The 16,799-nt window shown below is 43.4% G+C and overlaps 1 protein-coding gene across 51 annotated transcripts in view; it reads right to left on the bottom strand.

The window, feature by feature from the left end:
- Pum1 (pumilio RNA-binding family member 1) overlaps positions 1-15,152 on the bottom strand; it is a 117,239-nt gene extending 102,087 nt beyond the window's left edge. For 31 of the 51 annotated variants that reach the window (NM_001437073.1, NM_001437075.1, XM_087550008.1 and 28 more), the window contains exons 1-2: positions 15,051-15,152; positions 9,829-10,202 (exon numbers count right to left, since the gene is read on the bottom strand). In NM_001437073.1, coding sequence (NP_001424002.1) covers positions 9,829-10,191 — 363 coding nt within the window. In that variant the 5' untranslated portion in view covers positions 10,192-10,202; positions 15,051-15,152. The remainder of the gene's footprint in view (positions 1-9,828; positions 10,203-15,050) is intronic. The other 20 variants (XM_087550015.1, XM_087550019.1, XM_087550017.1 and 17 more) reach the window with 1 other exon arrangement.
- Positions 15,153-16,799: the final 1,647 nt, after the last annotated feature.

The following is a 16,799-nucleotide window of genomic DNA, read 5'->3' as shown; positions in this document are numbered from 1 at the left end:
GCACTGTTTGCGCATTAAGTACCAGGACAGCTATGCACACAGAAAAAAATGAATGGGAAAACACAGCAAAGGAGAGGGCTTTAAAACATCAAATCCAGCACTTGGGAGGCAGATGTATCTCTGGGAGGGTCAGCCTCCTCTACAGATTGAGTTCCAAGACAAAAAAAAAAAAAACCTGTATTGAAAAACTGAGGGCTGGAGAGACAGTTTAGTGGTTAAGAGCACTGGGTGCCTAACTAGGGGGCTTATGTCCAGGAAACCAGGAAAGGGAATAACATTTGAAATGTAAATAGGAAAATATCCAATAAAAGGGGGAAAAAAGGTATATTACTAAACCTCAAAACAAAACAAAAAAAAGAGCACTGACTGCTCTTCCAGAGGTCCTGAGTTCAATTCCCAGCAACCACATCGTGGCTCACAACCATCTGTAATGGAAACCAGTGCCTTCTTTTTTTTTTTTTTTTTTTTTTTTTTTATTCTTTTTTTCAGAGCTGGGGACCGAACCCAGGGCCTTGCGCTTGCTAGGCAAGTGCTCTACCACTGAGCTAAATCCCCAACCCCACCAGTGCCTTCTTTTGGAGTGTCTGAAGAGTGACAGTGTACTCACATACATTAAATATTTAAAAAAGAAAAAAAGGAAAGAAGGAAAAGAAAAACTACGCCTACGCACATAGTCTTGTCACCCCGTTCTCTTGACAGTGTGTGGCAGCACCTTGTACCAGAGTGTGCATCAAGGTTCCAAAGACTGCTTGCTACTAGGTAGTCTTTCCAGAATATTCTTGAAGCAAGCGGCTCTCACACAAGTCTTGCGCAACTGCAGCTTCCTGGAAAGGCTGCATCTAAGGATGTGTCTGCCACACAAAGGTGTCATCAGAAACAGAAGCGCCTCTTTGCTTTACACCCTCCAAGCCATCTAGACAGCACCCCTCACTCAGACTTACAAGTCTCCTAACTGCTGTTTTTCTTAAAAGACTTTCATGGCTGAGTTTGGTGGTGTACACCTTTAATCCCATCTATGTGAGTTTGAGGCCACCCTGGTCTACATCTACATAGCAAGTTCCAAGTCAGCCAGAGTTACAATGGGAGACCCTATCTCCAAAAATCACTTAACTGATTCCATTCTCTCTTCTTCAACTGGTATATGTTATTTCTGTGAGTTTTCTATTGGATTTTAATTTTGACACAGGATCTCATTTAATCATCCAGGCCAGCCTGAAACTGACAATAAACTCTGAATTTCATTTTCCATTGTGACATCTTACTACCATCTATCATTTACCCTAATACCTTACTTACCAAAAGCTTTTTGAAACAATGTGTTGCCTAGAAGGCATTCACATCAAGTTCTATTCAGTTTGACTGGACATGTGTACATACACACATGCCAGGACCACTGGACCACTTCTTCATGTGAAACCATGATTCTTCAGAGTATACAAAGACTGTTGACCACCCTTTTAACAAAGTACCTAATATTAAGCTTGAAAGTACAGAACACAGAGAAAAAGGATGAAGAGTGTAGAGATAACAGAATATAAAATATGAAAGATATTTTATTTAGTCAAGTGCTGAGGAACCACCTAACCATCTATCCCAGGTGACTAGTATAAGCTGTCAGTTACCTCACAGCACTGGAGAGGAAACATTACCAGGGGGGCTGGAGAGATGGCTCACTGGTTAAGAGCACTGACTGCTCTCCCAGAGGTCCTGAGTTCAATTCCCAGCAATCACATGGTAGCTCACAACCATCTGTAAGGGGATCCGATGCCCTCTTCTGGTGTGCATGAAGCCAGCTACAGTGTACTCATAAAATAAATAAACATTAAAAAAAAAAAAAGATACCCTCACCAAGAGACAAAAACCAGTCCAACACCAATGAGACATTTGATCAACTGAGCTCTGCTTGAGCCTCTGTGATCATCCTTTATGAGGCCAACCTACAGTAAGCACCAACTGGTCCTAGTGTCCGTGGCCACAAGCAAACTGAGTATACTCCATGGCCCTGTGGCCAGGACAGAGCTGCTCCTGGCTGCCCTGGATAACCTGCTATAAAGCTCACTCATGGACCTTAACACGTTTCCCCTATTTCATCACCTACTTTATCTCCCAGCATTTTACAGAGAAAACAGATTTCACAATGTCAGTACCACAATCACATGTCAAAGTTTTAGTTTTGCAAGATGAAATTTTAATGCTAGTCAAAAAAACTTAAATTGGGGTCGGGGATTTAGCTCAGTGGTAGAGCGCTTGCCTAGCAAGCGCAAGGCCCTGGGTTCGGTCCCCAGCTCCGGGGAAAAAAAAAGAACCAAAAACAAAAAAAACAAAAAAAACAAAAAGACTATTTAAATATAGACCATTTACATATCAAATGGGCCTTCCAGCTTTTCTATAGCACCCTCATTCTGTTAATGGTTTGCTACGGGCGCTGTGCAGTGCAGCTCTATTCTGGAATCAGTGCTCTGAGGGCTTACTTACTTACTTACTTTTTCAACCCACCCAAGTTCCCTTTCCCTCCTCTCCTCCAGAAACCTCCAGTGAGTCCAAAAAATGGAGGCTTTGACATTTCAAACTATGTACAGCTTATTAAATCAAATTATTCAGAAAGTTATATGTGCTTTTACTGTTCATCTGGGAGGATGCATTAACACACAGATTCACTAGTAGCCCAGGCTACCCTCCCAACTCACCATTCTTCTGCCTTAGCCCACTGAATACTGGTATTAGAACCATGCTCACCTTACTTATGGGGGGAGGACCTCCTATATCTCCTTCTTCCTAAAAATATAACATAATACAGCCAGGTCTGACGGTGCATGACCTGAATCCCAGCACTCAGGAACCAGAAGTTAGAGGATCTCTGGAATCGACAAAAGCAAGTTCCAGACCAGGCAGGGCTACATGCAGTCCTGTCCTTAAAAGGCTCAGTATTAGGGTTGGGGATTTAGCTCAGTGGTAAAGCACTTGCCTAGCAAGCACAAGGCCCTGGGTTTGGTCCTTAGCTCCAAAAAATAAAAAACTTTTAAAAAAAAGTTCAGTATTATAAAGCAGAAAAGCTGATTACGTATATATATGCATATGTATATGCATATGTGTGTGTGTGTGAGAAGCCAAGGCAAAAAGATCTTGAGCTTGTGGCAAACCTGGGCAATATCATCTCAAAGACCATCATCTCAAAAATAAAGTCAGTTCACCTTAAAAAAACTGTATGTTGGGCAGTGGTGGTACCTGCCTTTAATCCCAGCACTCAGGAGGCAGAGGCATGTGGATATCCAAATTTGAGGCTAGCCTGGTCTACAGAGCAAGTTCCGGGACAGCTGGGACTACACGGAAAACTATTGTCTCCAAAACTTTAAAACAAAAGCCCCACCCACCCACCCTACCCCCCCCCCAAGATGGCTCAGCGGTTAAGAGCACTGACTGCTCTTCCAGAGGTCCTGAGTTCAATTCCCAGCAACCACAAGGTGGCTCAAAGACATTTATGAGATCTGATGCCCTCTTCTGGTGTGTCTGAGGACAGCTACAGTGTACTTATATATAATAAGTGTATCTGGGGTTGGGGATTTGGCTCAGTGGTAGAACGCTTGCCTAGGAAGCGCAAGGCCCTGGGTTCGGTCCCCCAGCTCCGAGAAAAAGGGAAAAAAAAAGTATATCTTAGAAAAAAAAGAAAAATGGACTGGAGCAATGGCTCATGGGTTAAGAACACTTGCTACTCTTAAAGAGGGCCAGGTTTGGTTACCAACACCTACATTGAGCTTACAACCTTGTGTTAACTCCAGTTCCGGGGGATCTGAAGCCCTTTTCTGATCTCTGTGAGCACTGAGTACTACATGCTTGTGGTTCATTTACATGCAGGCAAACCACACATAGATAAACCTTTTTCCTTTTAAAGTAAAGATTTTTTAAAAAGATTTCTTTATTTAATTTATGAGTACACTGTAGCTGTCTTCAGACACACCAGAAGAGGGCATCAGATCCCATTACAGATGGTTGTGAGCCGCCATGTGGTTGCTGGAAATTAAACTCAGGACCTCTGGAAGAGCAGTCAGTGCTCTTAACCACTGAGCCATTTCTCTAGCCCAAAAAAGTAAGTTTTTCATAAAAGAGAAGAACATGAACCTAAAGTACCTTCCTGACACAGTAAGTATAAATGTTATCATAATCACACCCTGAGCTTCTAAATGATCAAAGTGTTTTACCAATTTGATCTTAAATTTTGTTCCATTGTAACAGAACATGGAAATGCCTTTAATCCCAACACCAAGGGGACAGAGACAGGCAAGTGTCTGTAAATTCAAAGAAAGCCTGATTTACACAGCCAGTTCAAACCAGCCAGGGGTAGAGTGAGACTGTCTCCAAAACAAAATAAATATATAAAATAAAAGGAAGGAGGGGGGGTCAATCCATTATAGTCGTCTAAAAACAAAATGTAAAAATGAAAAGACAGGACTGAAGGGGCTGGGGATTTAGCTCAGTGGTAGAGCGCTTACCTAGGAAGCGCAAGGCCCTGGGTTCGGTCCCCAGCTCCGAAAAAAAGAAAAAAAAAAAAATGAAAAGACAGGACTGAAGAGATGGCTCAGTGGTTAAGAGCACTGACTGCTCTTCCAGATGTCCTGAGTTCAATTCCCAGCAACCACATGGTGGCTCAAAACCATCTGTAATGGGATCCAATGCCCTCTTCTGGTGTCTGAAGATAGACAGCAACAGTGTACTCATATCCATTTTAAAAAAAATCTTTTTTAAATGACAGAACCTGAGTACGGTCTCAATTTGGAGGGCCACGATCCAAAGGAACCAGAGCAGCTGAGGAAGCTGTTTATTGGTGGTCTGAGCTTTGAAACCACAGATGATAGCTTAAGAGAAAATTGTGAGAAATGGGGCACACTTACAGACTGTGTGGTAGGTAATAAGAGATCCTCAAACAAAACGTTCCAGAGGCTTTGGTTTTGTGACCTACTCTTGTGTCACAAAGAGTGGATGCTGCAGTGTGTGCTCGGCCACACAAGGTTGATGGACGTGTGGTGAAACCAAAGAGCTGTTTCTAAAGAAGATTCTGTAAAGCCTGGTGCCCATTTAACGGTGTAGAAATTTTTTGTTGGTGGTATTAAAGAGGATACAGAAGAATATAATCTGAGAGATACTTTGAAAAGTATGGCAAGATTGAAACCATAGAACCAGGAAGACAGGCAGAGTGGAAAAAAGGAGGATTTGCTTTTGTAACTTTTGATGATCATGACACAGTTGATAAATACCATAATTGGGGCTGGGGATTTAGCTCAGTGGTAGAGCGCTTGCCTAGGAAGCGCAAGGCCCTGGGTTCGGTCCCCAGCTCCGAAAAAAAAGAAAAAAAAGAAAGAAAGAAAAACCACAATTAACGGGCATAATTGTGGAGTGAAAAAGGCCCTTTCTAAACAAGAGATGCAGTCTGCTGGGTCACAGAGAGCTCGTGGAGGTGGATCTGGCAACTCTATGGGATGTGGAGGAAACTCTGGTCACTTTGGTCGTGAGGAAACTTTGGTTGTGAGGAAACTTTGGTGGAAAAGGAGGCTATGGTGGTGGAGGCGGAGGCAGCAGAGGCAGTTATGGAGGTAGTGGTGATAGATATCATGGATTTGGAGGTGATGGTAGCAACTATGGTAGTGGTCCTGGTTACAGTAGTAGAGGAGGTTATGGAGTGGTGGACCAGAATATGGAAACCAAGGTGGTGGATACGGTGGTGGAGGAGGAGACTATGATGGTTACAATGAAGGAGGAAATTTTGGTGGAGGTTAACTATAGTGGTGGTGGGAACTATAATGACTTTGGAAATTATAGTGGACAGCAACAATCTAATTTTGGACCCATGAAGGGGGACAGGTTTGGTGGAAGAAGCTCAGGCAGTCTATGGTGGTGGCTATGGATCTGGAGGTGGAAGTGGTGGATATGGTAGCAGAAGGTTTTAAAATAAAACAGAAACAAATGCTACAGTTCTTAGCAGGAGAGAGCGAGGAATTGTCAGGAAAGCTGCAGGTTACTTTGAGACAGTCGTCCCACATGCATTAGAGGAACTGTAAAATCTGCCACAGAAGGAACAATGATCCCTCACAGGACGCTCACAGCCAGTTTGCAAAAGTGCAGCCACTGACTAATGCAATGAGTGTCGATTAGATGTATATTCTGAGGTCTTTTAACTGTTGTAGCTTTGTCTTTTTCTTTTCATTACATCAGGTATATTGCCCTGTAAATTGCGGTAGTGATACCAGGAATAAAAAATAAAGGAATTGGGGTTGGGGATTTAGCTCAGTGGTAGAGCGCTTGCCTAGCAAGTGCAAGGCCCTGGGTTCGGTCCTCAGCTCCAAAAAAAGGAATTTTTAACTTTAAAAAAAAAAAGACCCTTAAAAAGTAAAATTAGGGGTTGGGGATTTAGCTCAGTGGTAGAGCGCTTGCCTAGGAAGCGCAAGGCCCTGGGTTCGGTCCCCAGCTCTGAAAAAAAGAACAAAAAAAAAAAAAAAAAAGTAAAAATAGGGGTTGGGGATTTAGCTCAGTGGTAGAGCGCTTGCCTAGGAAGCGCAAGGCCCTGGGTTCAGTCCCCAGCTCCGAAAAAAAGAACCAAAAAAAAAAAAAAAAAGTAAAAATAAATAAAAAGGCTCAGAAAACAGTCACCACAAAAAAATGAATGACCCAGTAGTACAGTGGCAAGCACTGGAGTCAGATCACTTCCTATTGAGTGATTACTACTTAGAACCCATATAAAAACAGAACACACAACACATATATACCATGGGACAGAAAACACGACTGCAGTCTATGAGAGTCTGTATCATTTGTATTTATCTACTATCAAGTCTATATTTACCTTTCTTTTTTTTTTTAAAGATGTATTTATCATATATAAGTACACTGTAGCTGTCTTCATACACACCAGAAGAGGGCATCAGATCTCATTACAGATGGTTGTAAGCCACCATGTGGTTGCTGGGATTTGAACTCAGGACCTCTGGAAGAGCAGTCAGTGCTCTTAACCACTGAGCCATTCCTCCAGCCCTATATTTACCTTTCTAGTAAAATAACTAGTTAACCTAAAAATGTGCTATATTGCCACAATAATTCTCTGGGGTCTTTTGTCTTCCTGGGAAGGCAAAAGTCTACCTAGAGCTTACACAGTGAACCCATGCTTACTTCAAAACTACATAGCCTGGGCATGGTGGTGGCACACTCCTTCCTGTAATGTCATCACTAAAGTCTGCCTCCTAACTATACTTCAGTTTCTTGTCTCTCACAGAAGATTCTTACTACAGGGTTCCTCTGTAGAGCCCTGGCTATCCTAGAACTCGCTCCATAGACTAGACTGGCCTCAAACTTGAGAGATCTGCTTCCCTCTGCCTCTGGAGTGCCGGCTTATGACACAACATCCGGCTCCCAAACCTTCTTACATGCTAAAGTGTATTGACTGATACTGAGATGAGTACATTTAATCAGCACCTTCAAGACTCTAAACCTTTCTGAGAATGTAGTAAAATGAGTCTTGCCTATGAAGCTCAAGCCTGAGTTCTATCTTCAGCCAAGAAAAAAGGGGTGGGACTGGAGAGATGGCTCAGCGGTTAAGAGCACTGACTGTTCTTCCAGAGGTCCTGAGTTCAATTCCCAGCAACCACATGGTGGCTCACAACCATCTGTAATGGGACCTGATGCCCTCTTCTGGTGTGTCTGAAGACAGCGACAGAGTACTCACATACTTAAATAAATCTTAAATTTAAAAAAAAAAAAAAAAAAAATGGGGTGACCATGCTATAACAGTAAACAAATGCCGTGCCTTGCTTTAAGTACAGAATAAAACTAAATACTAATAAAACTATAACCAAGGAACACAAGACACTTCCTCTTCCTTCCTACATATGCCCTTGCAAAAAAACAAAGATCCAGCATCTACTGAAGTGGCGCCTGTAATCCCAGCCCAGGCAGAGTCAGGCAGATCTCTGTGAGTTCAAGGCAAGCCTGGTCTACAGACAAGAGTTCCAGAACAGTCAAGGCTACAGAGAATCACCGTTTCAATACCCAACCCCTCCAAAAAATAGAAACCAGAAAGGAAGGGAGGGAGGGAGGGAGAAAGGGAGGGAGGGGGGAGGGCTGGGCTGACAAGATGGCTGGATGGATGAGTGATGGTGCTTGCCAGCAAACCTTATTACAATCTGTCCTCTCATTTGTACATGTTGTGTGTACACATGTACCTACACAGATAAATAAATAAAATATAATAAAAATTATCTTTTAAAAAAAAAGAATGAAATAGGAGCTGGACAGATGGATCATTGGGTTTAGTGTTTGCCACCAAGCCTTCATGAAGCCTTGAGATCCCCAGCACTAACATAAAAGCTAAGTGTAAAGGAATGAATGCAACCACAACCCCAACCTTGGTGGGTAAGCAAACCCATAGGAACCCCAGGAGCTCAATGCCAGCCAATCTAGCCAACGAGTACAACTCTAAGTTCAGTAAGTAATCAGTCTCAAAACATAAACACAAACCTTTAATACCAGCCCTTTAGGCAGAGGCAAGAGGATCTCTGTGAGTTTAAGGGGAAGCCTGATCTACAGACTGAGTTCCAGGATAGCCAGGGCTGTTAAACAGAGAAACCATGTCTTGAAAAAAACATAAAAGATAGAAAACAGTAGACAAAGATATCTGGCTCAGGCAAGCACACACCTATGAACACACACAGATACAGACACAGACACACAGACACGCGCACACACGCGCAAATACACACTCAAATCAAATATACCACACACACATACATACACGAATAACAAAGAGAAATAGCTACTATCCTTCCTGGCGAGCTGAAGAAGCAAGTAACTGAAAATTCAGACTCGCTTAGGTTTTTGAAATAGAACAAAAAACAAACAAACAAACTAGAAACCCTAGAAAAGATATCTGTTTCTTTGGCTAATAAGCACTGGACTGGCAATGTCAAATGACTCTTTACAAATGGCACCTATACTCAATTGCCAAGAGTAGCCTTAATCAGTTGAATAAGTCTAACCCTCAGGAAACAAACCAGGCTAAACTCTTTGTTAGTAAAGTAGATTTATATTTTTTTTATAAAAAAGAAGTCAGACATAGAGTTCAAGTCTTTAATCCCAGTACTGGCCAACCACTGTGGGTTCAAGGCCAGCTTGATCTACACCACCTACATATAGAGATGCCGTCTCTCAAAAAAGTTAATGAAAGGAATTAATTAAAAAATTACTGAATATCAACTAAATTCTTAGAACAAGAACGAGATGGTTAAAACCTAAAAGGCACGATCAGTCCTCACATGGAACAACCAATCTGAAGTGAGCAATTCACTTCTTAATCCCCCCCCACTTCCAACCATAACATCTTTTTGTTTCAGTAATTCTTTAAATTTTCAATTTACAACATCTGTCAAGTTTAGTTTTTCCTGGGAATTTAAACATTCTCACATTGCTTCCAAATAACAGGATCTTAATTAAAGATAAAAGTCACCCAATCGGAACAGAAAAGCTTTGCTTTACATTGTCCTGTAAACTCAAACAGTTCTTAAGAGCATGTCAATGGTGAAAAATATGCTGTAAGATATTCCTAGAAATGCAGTGAGAACATGAAAACACTCTTGAGATTTCCTTAGTGAATTACTGTATAACACCAGAACGGTAAATAAGCCAGTGGCAATTACAATAATAACCAGCCATTCTTTAAACCAAATGACTCTTGTTTACACAAAGTAAATAAAATAAGCAATGGAAGAGTTTCAGAACAGTCACTGGAAGCAGAAGCCTAAGCAGACAGTGATTAGAAGTTTCAAGAGCTGAAATAGGAACTTTTTTTACCTGGTGTTCTGCATGAATGTTATCCCCTGTAGGCCATCGATGTTTGCTAGTATTATAGCCGCCTCCACCACTTCCTCCTCCCCCAAGCTGCTCACCATGCTGCCTCTGAAAGAAGTAGTCCACCATAGCGTCGTCCTGGGAACGGCCTGCAACTCCTATGGATCCTGGGACAGGGCTGGAGTGTGTCCCAGCTGCAAGAGCCTGATTTGCAGCTGGCTGTGGCTGCGCTTGCGACCCTGTTCCAGATGTCAAAACAACAGGCATGTTGGGATTAGCTGGTTCTTGAGGGTGATGTTTCAGGTGGGGGCTGAAAGAGTCCTGCCAAAGCACTGCTTTTCTCTTCAAGACACATGCAACGCTCATTCCACCAACACCTGAGAACAAACAGTTAACAGATGTTTAATGCTTGCATTTTTTTAAAACAACTCCATATACTCCAGTACAAAATGCTAAACATTTCCCTCTCTTCTGCAAGTCAATACTGTATAACTGTCTCTACCAAGAAGTCAAGTGCCTTGTAACAGTTTCCTGACCTGAACCTCCGTTCAAGCTGCTGGGCCTGTGTGTACAGAAATAAAGGTCAACAGCAGCAGGTACTCCAACAAGTGCCGAGATGAGGGCCCACTGCTGTAACCAGAGCTGTACTGAAAAGTAATCATACAAAGACAAGGAACTTGCCTAATGTGCTAGGACCTAAGTTGGAGCCCCAGAACCACATAAATTAAAAAAATAAAAAAACAGGGTTGGGGATTTAGCTCAGTGGTAGAGCGCTTGCCTAACAAGCACAAGGCCCTGGGTTCAGTCCCCAGCTCCGGAAAAAAGAAAAAAGAAAAATAAATAAATAAATAAATAAATAAATAAATAAATAAATACACAAACAAGCAAAATAGCAATATGGAATCAGAATTTAATCAATAGTAGTTTCCCTACTCAACTTTCTCCTTAAGTCAACTGTACTTAAAATAAACACTTTTTTTTTCCCTGAGGTGAAATTTCATGTAACCCAGGCTGGCTTTGAAATTAAAAGGTAGTCAAAGCTGGCCAGGAACCAAGTACTGATCCTACTTCCACCTCCTGGGTACTGGGATTACAGACATGCATCAACAGGACTGTGACCATGAACTTTTGAAAGCATCCTTAAGTTTATAGGCTTGAGGTGTAGCTCAATGGAGTGCTTGCTGGCCCAGCCCGAATGGGCCCTAGATTATATCCCCTGGACTCCACCCCAGCCCCTGCAGATTCAATCCCATGGACCCTCCCCACCTCATACCCTAATTATCTTTAAAAGAATTTACAGGGTTGGGGACTTAGCTCAGTGGTAGAGCGCTTGCCTAGGAAGCGCAAGGCCCTGGGTTCGGTCCCCAGCTCCGAAAAAAAGACCAAAAAAAAAAAAAGAAATCAAATATTACTAGGATCCTTTGCTACTTAAGTTCCATAAAACCAAATAATTACATTTGTATGAAAAAAGTAAACTGGTTACCAATTAGGGTATTCTGTCTGCAACCACCAGAGAACTTCCGAGGTTAGCAACACAGTTCAAAACAGAGGAGAAGCCTGTTTTCTCTTTTCTGAAATAGTCTTCTTTTGTATGTGTTTTACCTGTGTGTGTATCATGTACATGCAGTGTATGAGAAGGCCGGAGGTATAATATCCTCTAAAACTGGAGCCAGGATTGATTGTGAACCATGCCAGTGCTAGGAACCAAACACATGTCCTTGGCAAAAGCACCGAGTCAGAAGTGCAAAAGCACCAAGCATCTCTCCAGACTCCACCATGCTCTCTCATTAGGTAAGTAACCTCATGGAAAAGTAATACTAGCTTCTCACAACTAATTCAGGTTATGAAGCTAGTAAAAGTCACATGGAATCTGCAATCTCTTCAAAATCCCAGCACTCTGGGAGACTAAAGCAGGGGAACTGCTAATATTTTGAGGTCAAGGAGCTATACTGTGAGTTTAAGGCAAACCTGGAGAACAGTAAAATATCCCTCCCCCCAAAAAACAAAACCAAACCTCTGCTTTGGAAATGCCTAATGTAAATCAAAAAATCCAATACCCTTCTACCTACCTACCTACACACACACACACACACACACACACACACACACACACACACACACACCCCAATTAAACCTTATACTGGAATAGTTTTTGCCTGCTAGGCTCTCATGAACAAAATGCTGTCAATGCTCAAGCACAAACCCAGAAATGTACAGCTGTTTCATTCTGATCCTCTGCAAAATACACCAGCATAGTCCTCCGTCCTTCATATCTCAGAGTGCATTTACTTCTGTAAGAGAGCCTCGGGCTGGGGATTTAGCTCAGTGGTAGAGCGCTTACCTAGGAAGCGCAAGGCCCTGGGTTCGGTCCCCAGCTCCGGAAAAAAGAAAAAAAAAAAAAAGAGCCTCCATCTCTTTACTTGAGGCCAACTGATGCAAAAAAGTTTTGCCACCAAACAAACAACCTGTCAGTTTCAAAAAAAAAAAGTTTTCCCCAATCACTGGCCTTGGTTTTTGATAGCTTTTAATCAGTAAGTTGAAAAGTATAAAGGAAGTTCTAAATTTCCTCAAATCACTATGCTTAAGATTCCACAAATTTAGTTACCTATACCAATCAAGGCTGCCATGCTTCAATCACCAAGAGGATTCATAAAATAATAAAGGCAGTATTTTCTAACATAAAAGTGCTGCTAAAGGGGTTGGGGATTTAGCTCAGTGGTAGAGCGCTTGCCTAGGAAGCGCAAGGCCCTGGGTTCGGTCCCCAGCTCCGAAAAAAAGAACCAAAAAAAAAAAGCTGCTAAAAGTTACCTATGAATTTTCATATTAAAAAAAGTTTAGCTGGCCAGTGGTTGTGCACACCTTTAAATCCCAGCACTCAGGAATCCGAGGCTGAGTCAGATCTGAGTTCAAGACCAGCCTCGTCCACAGAGTGAGTTCCAAGACAGCAATGGCTATACAGAGAAACCCTGTCTCAAAAAAACAATAAATAAGTAAACAAACAAATGATAAAAGTCTGTCCCTGAAAGCAATCTCATTCTAAAAAAATAACTGGGGGTTGGGGATTTGGCTCAGTGGTAGAGCGCTTGCAAGCGCAAGGCCCTGGGTTCGGTCCCCAGCTCCAAAAAAAAGAAAAAAGAAAAAAAAAATAACTGGGGAGGGGTCACTTACAAAAATATTAAAACAAAACAATTGGCCTTTGAAAGGCTATCTGGAATGGAGACTTCCTGCTTTATCTAATGAGGCAAGGCTGTTTCCCAAACTGCCTTGGGGGTTGGGGGGGGGGGGGGGAGCAGGGAGCCTGGCAAGAGGGACAACTTAAAAGTGAGCGAACACCTAAACACTGACATGTGTCTGAGAGAATTTTGTAACATCTTGGCAATGGCAGAACAAAAACTAATAATCGGTCACCCTAAGAACCACAAAAAAAGAAACTGATGGTGCATTTTAGGGAACCCTCAAAGCTCACTAAAAAGTTATGTGCAGTATTTAAAATGGGATTTTTTTTAAGCAAATGACATATCATTTAAAAGGAAATATGTTAAGCAATAGGAGGTACCAATGCTACGTACTACCGTTCAAACTGATCACGCTGTAGTTTATTTTTACTTTTTTTTTCTTTTTTTCGGTGCTGGGGACCGAACCCAGGGCCTTGCGCTTGGTAGGCAAGTGCTCTACAGCTGAGCTAAATCCCCAACCCCTTATTTTTACTTTTTTAAAGTATCACTAATAGGAGTTTTCTTTAAACAAAGAAACATGGTTTAATCTATCTCCTTTTACTAAGATGCTTGGGTTTAAAATTTATTTTTACTACACTGAACAAACCTTCTGTGGACATAAATTTATCTTAAATCGGTTCACAAACCCAAACTAAACAATCCTAACTTCAAAAAGCTGTTGCCTTAGACAAGATGAATTCAAGCGTGAAAAGGCAAAATACTCAAAGTTCAGAACCCAGTATTTCCAAACCACCAGATAAAGATCCGCGGTCCCTAGTGTTTTACAAAGTTACAATGATCGAAGGGTCAGAATGTTCATGTGTTTACTAAAAACCCCGAAGGAAGCTGCTTATCTTAAAGCGAGAACATTAGTAACTTTTACACCAACACAAACAGCTAAATCTACAATCCTACTTCAGAAGTAACTGGCTTTAAAAACTGAAAAGTCCAAAAGCACTCATAAATAATCTTAATAATCCCAGTAATTAATGGAGTGAGCAAAATGATCAAGTGTAACGAAGCGTTATCATAATTTGCACAGTGAAAACGAACAATCCTTCAAAGTTATGATGAGAATAAAGCCTTCCTCTGGTCGTCTGTGTGAGAGCTCTTGGGAAGAGGGGTGAGCCTCACTGGAGAAAAGTTACAGGAGCGTTCCTCACTTAACGTGGGAGTGGTACTGACGAGTAAAACAAATGACCCATGTTTACCAACCGCGTTTGTGAGGACCGAAACTGTAGCACTGTGTAGATATCTACACATGGTTTTCCTACTACCTACTGAAAGCCCCTTGGAGAGGAAAATACACCAACACAGGGAAGCTCAGAGAGGAAGAACACCCCCCGCCTCAAAAGGGGGGAAAAGAAAAACACACAAGCTCTCATAGAAACAAAAGGCCACAAGAATCCCAGGCGCTTAAAAAGCGATCCGAAACTTCCTGATGGCCACCTCTCCACATTTAAGGCTTGCAAAATCGCCTACTACCCCACTACCGTGGGGGCTCGCCCGAGGACGCGGGCCCACCGCTGCTTTCTAAAGCCATGTATTGTTCCTCCCTCGGCGCTGCCACGGAAGCTCCAGAAGTCGAAGGAGCCCGCGGGAGCACGGAATCTCCACTCCACGGCTACAAGAGAGGACCTAGGGCTTCGCAGACCCAACCAAAAATAAATAAATAAATAAATACCCCCCCCCAAAAAAAGCCGAGCCGAACGGCAACACCAACCTCCAGGGACTCCCAGCGGGGCCGAAGAGGCACGGAGCCGCCGCCAGCTGCGGGCCGGGCCCCGGCCGCGGCCCGCTCCCCACCCCCTCCTCGCGGATAACAATAGGGCCTCGCTGCCGCCTCCCAAACACGTACGAGCGGAGCGAGCGCGGAGCCTCCGCCAGGCCCGGCGGCGTCTCTAAGCCCTTCTCGCCCCGCCAACCGCTGCCAAACGCCAATACGAGGGGCGCATCGGCTTGCTGGGGGTTCAGAGCACGGTTTGGGGCCACCGGGGCGCGGATACTCACGGGCGGAGCGGTAGGATGAAGATGGATTCCGGCCCCCCGATCTTCGCTCGCCGGCGCTCTCGCTCCCCCTTACCTTTCACTCCGACAACATGGCGGCCCACTGGGGACTGGGCTGACGCGGTGCATCATGGGAGCGGCGCCGGCCCCGGCTCTGGCGGTGGCAGCGGCGTGTGCGGAGCGGGAGGGCGGCTCTGGAACAGGTTGCCCGGTTGCCATGCCAACCGCAGGGCCTGCGTGAACTCGGGGAAACTCGCAGGCCACACAACCGCTGTGCCCGCCCGCTGGGGCGAGCACGCGCCGCCGCGTAGGGAGCAGGGTGGAAGGCGCGGGAGCGCGCACGGAGTGCCCAGCCTGCCGTAGGGGGAGGGGACGCCAACATAGATCTGTGCGTGGACCTTAGCACAGCCTGGCCCGAGGCTGGGTTCGAACCTCTTCCAGCCTTCCGGTTCCTGGCCTTTTTGCATCTTCCTCCTGCCTCTGTTTCCCCACTGTAACAAACAAAAGAGAAGAGCAACAGGATAACCAACTGTAGGAGGGCAGGGCCTCAACTTAATTTGCAGGATCTGGAACACAATGGACAATGCCAGGACCCTTATTCAAAGGTCATTAGAAATATTAAGATGCAAAAACAAAAAAAGAAAGAAAGAAAAGAAATATTAAGATGCAAATTAAGCTGAGAACAAGAAGCCTGAGGTGTTTGCAAACACTCCATTTTGGTTGGTTGGTTGGTTGTTTGGTTTTGGGGTTTTTTTTTTGGGTTTTTTGTTTTTGTTTTTTTATGTGACAGGGTCTTTTGTAGCCCTGGCTGGTCTCTAACCTACTGAAATCCACCTGCCTCTGTCTTGGAGAATCATCCAATTTTAAGTTTTTTTTCTTTTTGATTTTTCAAAACAGAGTTTCTCTGTGTAACTCTTGCTGTCCTGGAACTCACATTGTAGACCAGGCTGGTCTTAGAACTCACAGAGATATCCCCATCTCTGACTTGAATATTGGGATTAAAGGCCTGTGCCCCCACCACCTCTATTTTTTTTTCTTTTTTTTGAGACAGGGTTTCATATCATCCAGGCTGCCCTCAAACTCACTGTGTACCTAAAGATTACCTTGAACTCCTGAGCCTACTCACATACCTTCCTACTGTTGCTATTACTGACATGTTCAGCCATATCCAGTTTATGCAGTGCTGGATACCAAACTTTGGACTTCAGGCCTGCTAGGCAACACCCTACCAATCAAGAGAGCTACATCCCCAGGTCTCAATATTCAAACTCACGAACATACTGTATTCGGAAAGCCAGCTTGAAACCAGACCTGACGTTACTTAACTGAACCATCATTTCCCACACTGCTAACAATACTGTGTGAAATCAAGTAGATAATGCATTTAGCTCCATCAGGCCAGGGCCCTGGACAATACTGAATAGATGTAGTACAAAAACACACAAGAGGAAGAAAGATGGCAGATATGAGAAACATACACCTTCCAGCTTCTTACCAGACTCTGGGCTCCATGCTTTCATCCTGAGAGCCAGAATAATTCCTTAGTTTCTTTTTTTTTTTTTTTTTTTTTTTTTGGTTCTTTTTTTCGGAGCTGGGGACTGAACCCAGGGCCTTGCGCTTCCTAGGCAAGCGCTCTACCACTGAGCTAAATCCCCAGCCCTCCTTAGTTTCTTTTTTGTATGTCTGGTTGGTTGATTTGGTTTGGCTTTTTGTTGTTGTTGTTGTTGTTGTTGTTGTTTTGTTTGTTTGTTT

Source organism: Rattus norvegicus, chromosome 5 (assembly GCF_021556685.1).
Source record: "Rattus norvegicus strain SHRSP/BbbUtx chromosome 5, alternate assembly SHRSP_T2T, whole genome shotgun sequence".
Taxonomy (NCBI): Eukaryota; Metazoa; Chordata; class Mammalia; order Rodentia; family Muridae; genus Rattus; species Rattus norvegicus.
Note: the sequence above shows the minus strand (reverse complement) of the source record. Positions and strands in the feature narration are given on the sequence as shown.